Source organism: Echinops telfairi, unplaced genomic scaffold (genome assembly GCF_000313985.2).
Source record: "Echinops telfairi isolate 266 unplaced genomic scaffold, ASM31398v2 ScPeMD7_7461;HRSCAF=8499, whole genome shotgun sequence".
Lineage (NCBI taxonomy): Eukaryota > Metazoa > Chordata > Mammalia > Afrosoricida > Tenrecidae > Echinops > Echinops telfairi.
Genome location: NW_022111361.1, coordinates 7037470 through 7043400, shown reverse-complemented (window position 1 = coordinate 7043400; position 5931 = coordinate 7037470). Strand labels below are relative to the sequence as shown.

Here is a 5931-nt window from a genome sequence, read left to right as displayed (position 1 = left end):
GGGGGTTCCCTCTAAAAGGAATGACTCAGATTTGTTGGGTTGGGTTGTCAGGCTCTTCCTTTTCTTGGTAGGCTTCATTTCCTCCCTAGTAATATTTAGAGTGGCTTCCAAAACATCAATCTCTTTGATCTAATCCTTTTTCCCCCAAATATGTTTTGGAACTATGTTGGGATTATAGGGAAATCTTAGGAGTACATGCTTCTTATTAATTCATTGAAACATAGCTTTGAACCAGGTCTATAAAACATGAATTGCCAAAGGCATCATTGAAAAAAATTACCAAATTAAAAGGATTGATGTAATCAGGTGATTTGGTTTGGTTTTGGTTTTTAAAGATTCCATTATACTAGAAAACATGAAAAAGCAAGAAATTCTCTACAGATTGATAACATAGCGTTGAATTGTGCCTCTCTTAATATTTGACTAAGTAGCTCCAAATGTCTTTGTTAATTTTGATATCTAACTTTTCTTATTAATTTTGCAATCATTTTTCTAACTAATCATATAAGGAGTGCAATATAAAACTTACTCCCATCCAACTAAGTTGCATTTATAAGTACCTGGCCAGATGGAAGATGAAGGAAGGATCCTTTACTGGGAAGAAGTCCTGTCCCAGTTAATTCTAGGGTTCATCTGATGCTCTTTTCCTTTTTTCCAGCATAATTCAATCAGCTGGTCCACTGTTTAACTAAGAGCCTACTTGCTATTCCATATGATTTGGGGAAAGGCTCTGGAGTCAAAGGGCCTGGTGGAAGTCAGAGTCCTTTCACTGATGCTCATGGAACCTGCAGCAGGACTTTAAAGAACGGAGCCTTCATTTTCACACGGGCAAAATGGAAATAAAAACTTGCTCTGCCGGTGTCCAAGGGCAATTTGGAGAATCAAATGAAATGAAGCACAAAATGATCCTCTGAATGCTCTCAAATGGTAATGTAAATGTAAAAAGCCATGAAGAGACACCCTTCATAAAGTCAATTTCAAGCTAAACGCTCATACATAAGAGAGAGAAGTGACACAATTTCTTTAAGTCACCGAGAAACCCTGTTTCAAATCAGGCATCTCTCTAGCTTAATTAAAAGATGTTTAATCATAGTCTTCTGGGTCTTTTCCTATCTTGATTCTGTATCCTTAAGGCCCACTCTAGAAGAAGAATAAAGGGAAAATGCAACAGCATGGATATTCAAGTTATTCATCGACCTCAACATAAAGGTCACATTGTCACTTGTATGTAAATGAGGACACTATCCTCTTTTTTAAAAAATCATAGGAATAGTGCACCTTTTAAAAAAATGATAGCTACATTTGGCTCAAATAGAAAAAATATATATCACTATTAACCTTGTTATTACCAGTAGGGGAAAAAATTCAACTAGACTTGAACTCAAGGGTCCCCCAAAGAAAGACTGTAGATGGTTCTGTTTCCTGACCTTGTTCCTTGATTGACAATGTTTAAGCTTTCAAAAACTGTACAGGAGCCGATATCGAGAAATCCAGATGGTAGCCAGAAAACGCTTTCAGAAGCTACAAGCCTCTTGTGGCGAACTTATCGTACACTGCAACAGTGATTCATATTGGCTTTTGAAAAGCAATTCACTAATCATGGCCAACTGTCATCTTCTTATTAAAGAAACTCAGGATCACACGACTCTGTGGATAATTACAATCCAATGGATTCCACTGGCTTAAGACAATGGATTCCGTAACTGTTTCTTCAGCTCAAAGATTCACAATGACCTGAAGTCATCTGACATAGTTTTCTAATTTACAGCAGATCAGAAGAGACCCAAGATACCTTTTAGTCATTAAAGAATACTTTTAAATGATGAACTGTTAGCATGTTATATTTAAGTGCTAAATTTGAGGGCTTACTCTTCATCAATTTTAATATATAAATTGTGAACCCTGGGGCACCTTTAAATTTGAAAGTAAAATTCTCCCGAGAATAAATTAAAATGAAAAATGAGCACGAGTTCTTATATTCTGTATACTAAATGTATTAGAACTCAAATCTTTTATAAATTATGCACGTTTTTTCCAGACTTTCTCATTGCTGGTATCAAATGTCCACAGAACATCTGGGGAAAGAGCTAGTTCTAAAATGCATTTCTGTAATACCTCAACTTGCAAGAATCAAAGTTGCCCTGCCCACATTCAAAATACTTTTTCCCACTAAATCCCATGAAGGTATAACATTATTTATTTTTAAAAATTCTAAGCAATAACCAAAAGACAAAATCAGAACATAAATCTTCTGGAAAAGCTGGAACATTCTTCCTGAAACTTTAACTGGAACAATAATACACACTTCTCTACTTTTAATGAAAACCTAAGGGCCAGGTCAGAGGAAGCGGGTTAATTTAATAATATAAACACGGGACTAATTGAGACGCGTTAAGAATAAATGCTTCCCTTTATCTAGTTACTTCTCTCTGGAGGGATCTGATCACCAACAGCAGGAGCCTACCTCCTTCAGAAGGCCGGTGATGTACTTCACGTGCAAATATTCTGGAGTCTTGTCTAAATCCAGCGACGCTCGTCCTTTCATTTCCTTCTCAAAATTCTCTTTGTAAACTTTCTATGAAACAAAGCAACGTAATAATCTGAACTCGAGGAAATAGTAGCGACCACTGAAAAGGCATGAAAACAAGAGTTTCCAGGACAACAGGGAAATATTTCTGAGATTTTCATACAATAAGCAATAAAAATACACCAGTCTGAGTTTATCATACGTTTTGAAAAGAGTGAAACAAAAGCCAGGTCATGATGGTAGAGGATTTTGAGTGAAGCTGCTTAGCCTCTTACCACCTCTGTGAATACTTAGCACATCAGGATTTGGGGAGAGGAGAGCCGATCAAATTGGCTAGCGGATCACCTGATTGGTTCTCTCAGAAGCAAAGCAAACCAGTCCAGGGCGGAATGCCCCCCTGGCAGGAAACAGATTGGCACAGAGCTTGGACAAACCCAGAGAGCATGTTCCCCACCTTCTCTCCGTCTCTCGTCATCCTCAGGACATTTCCAACATGCTAGGAGGGCTGAAGACGTGTTTTTCTTGAATGACGGTTGGCATGGCGAACATTTGTCTATCACCAATGGACTGTGAAATTTACATTGTGAGGGGAAGCTTCTCAAGAACTCGATACAAGCACGAGACATGAACGCTTGCCCAACCACATACACATCTAGTCGTGTAAGGGCTGGGTGCTCTGAAGAGGAGGAGGGGGAAGTAGCTCTCCTCGTGTTTCTTATTCCCCCCTAAGAAGTGTGAAAGACCCTGTATTAGTCTAGGTACTTTGGAGAAACAAATCCACAGCAACTCATGTATAAGAGAGAGTTTTATGTAAAGAAAATGTGCATCACGAAAACATCCCAACCCAATGCCGCCCAAGCCCACAAGTCCAACATTAACCCATTAACCCAACACCAGTCCACAAAGTCCTTCACCCCACAAAACAGAGGCAATAATGCCGACTCCAGGAGGAAAGCTGAGCCAGTGAACGTGCAAGCATCTCAGCCCTGGCAGGGGTCTCCACACGGCTGCTCCAGCACCCAGGGCTGCATCGGGATAGATCCATGCGGCTTCTCCTTGGGGATGTCCCGCAGGAAGTCAATCCTGCAAGCTGAAGCAGGGAACTACCAAGGCAGCTGCACCCGATGCAACCATCACAAAACAAGAGACCCGAGAACTAGAAAGGCGAGGCTTCACCACCCATTTATCCCTCCGCCTTTCAACCAGCACCACATGTGATTATCGGCCAGGCTGGCACAATTAACTAACTCAGACCCCAACCTCAGTTTCCACAGCACCGGACCTGGACCTGGGTAGGGAAGTAAAGGCTATGAGACAAAGGACAGGGCTCTGCACACTGGCTCTCAGACTTGGTCCAGCTGGCAGAGGAATAGGGGTGGCAAGGGCAGCAGCAGCAACAGCAACAACAACCTAACAGGACCACGGGCCGTGGGCTCCCTCCAGGTTTGTAATATGGTGTTCACACGACATCCACTCCACAGAAATATCCCCTATCACAGGCCTCTTCAGAAGCCCTGATGAGGCGCTGGGTTCACCACCAGATCATTCATTCAAATCCACCTTGAGAGAAAGGGAAGGTGGCTGCTCCCATAAAGACCACTTTCACCTTGACTGGTAGGGTAGCTATGAGCCAAAACCAAGTCCCTGGCAGTGCGCGTTGTGAACGTGAAGTGACAAATATCACATATGGTTCTTCAAGTATATCCATAGCAAAAGAAGAGGAGACGAGAGGAGGGGGTATTTATAGTGAGTGTGAAAGGTCTCACTCCATACCCCTTTAAAAGAAAAATCCTCAGAACTGGACCAATAGGCAGCACCATGATAAGAAGAAAAGATTGAGGTCGTCCAGGATTTCACTGTGTCTGGATCTGCCACACTCGCAGAAGCGGCCATCGAGAAATCAAACAAGCCATCGCCCTGGACAAATGTCGGCACAAGACCTATTTAAAAGAGTAAAGATCAAACCCGGAACGTTGAGGACTACATGATAGCTGCCCCAAGCCAGGGAGCTGTCCATCCCTCTGTCTGCTGTTAGGAAGGAAGACCACACACCAGAGCTGGCGCATTTGCTAAGACGCTGGGGAAGAACACAGGAAGCACTGTGGACTGCTAGAACAAGCAAAGCTGTCTTGGAAGGAGTATCGTCAGGAGGCTCCTTAGAAGCCAGGAGGGTGAGACGTCTCTTCCGTTGGACATAGTATCAGGAGAGACCAAGCCCTAGAGAAGGGCATCATGCTTGGTAAAGTAGAGGGTCTGAAAAAAGAGGAAGACCCTCAACCAGTGGACTGCCATTGTGGCCGCAACAATGAGCCCCAACTTCTGCTGTTGGCTCTTCAAACCCCACCAGTCCCTCCTCAGGAGAAGGATGAAACTATCTGCCCCATAAACATTTCAGTCTCAAAAAGTCTCTATGATCGAAGATCACTATGAGCCCACTCAGCGACACCTAACAGCGGTAACTCTTGCTCCTTTTAAGATAGTCGGCCACCCTTCCGCTATTGGTCTCTAATCCCTGGCCTTTGAAACACCTATTGGATCATCAAAGGCTATGGGCTCCCTAAAGAACAAAAATACTTACTTATGCTCGGATTTACCTGCCAATCAAGGGCCTAAATTTCACAGGCCAAGTATTTAATCACACTGCATTACAAAGACAATTAAAACAGGTAACATTCTGCATGAGATTATTATTTTTTTAAAGGTTATTATGAATGCAACGAGGGAAACCATTTCAGGTGTATTTTGTAGTTATCGCAGAGATAAAGTAACAACCCACTACCATGGAGGTGAGCCTGACTCGTAGTGAGCCTATAGAGGGTTTCCCAGGCTGCAAATCTTTGGGGCAGCGATTCTCAACCTGTGGGTCGCGACCCATTTGGGGGTTGAACAACCCTTTCACAGTAGTCACCTGATTCATTCACAGTAGCAAAATGACAGTGATGAAGTAGCAACGAAAATAATTTTATGGTTGGGGGTCACCACCACATAAGGTACTGTATGATAGGGTCACGGCATTAGGAAGGTTGAGAACCACTGCTTTAAGGGAACAAGGAGCCTCGTCTTTCTCTTGTGTGGCCCCTGGTGGGCCTAGAACCTCGTGGTTAGCAGCCCAGTGCTGGCCCTACCGCACCCCCAAGGCGCATTGCCATAGTCAGAAACGCGGATACACAATGGAATTCTCAAATCTACAGTGGAGGAAAAGAGAAGTGTGTTGTCCCTTCACTTGACACCTGAGACTAATTAGCAAATAATGTCTGAAAGGCAAAGCCGCCTGGGCGGTTTGTAAAAACTAACGCCTTGCCAAGTTCACAACACATTGTCTTGAGAAGATCCTGAATTGAAGGAAATGTAGATTCACCAAAGAACAAACATGACAAATGCCCCTCCTCTTTATAAGGAACCAA

The 5931-nt window shown here is 42.9% G+C and overlaps 1 protein-coding gene across 9 annotated transcripts in view; it reads right to left on the bottom strand.

The window, feature by feature from the left end:
- Positions 1 to 5931, bottom strand: part of NEBL (nebulette) — a 463302-nt gene that overhangs the window by 74064 nt on the left and 383307 nt on the right. For 7 of the 9 annotated variants that reach the window (XM_045300212.1, XM_045300217.1, XM_045300216.1 and 4 more), the window contains one exon: positions 2465 to 2575. The exons of the other annotated variants lie outside the window; for them this stretch is intronic. In XM_045300212.1, the coding sequence (XP_045156147.1) occupies positions 2465 to 2575 (111 nt within the window). The remainder of the gene's footprint in view (positions 1 to 2464; positions 2576 to 5931) is intronic. 9 annotated transcript variants of the gene reach the window in all.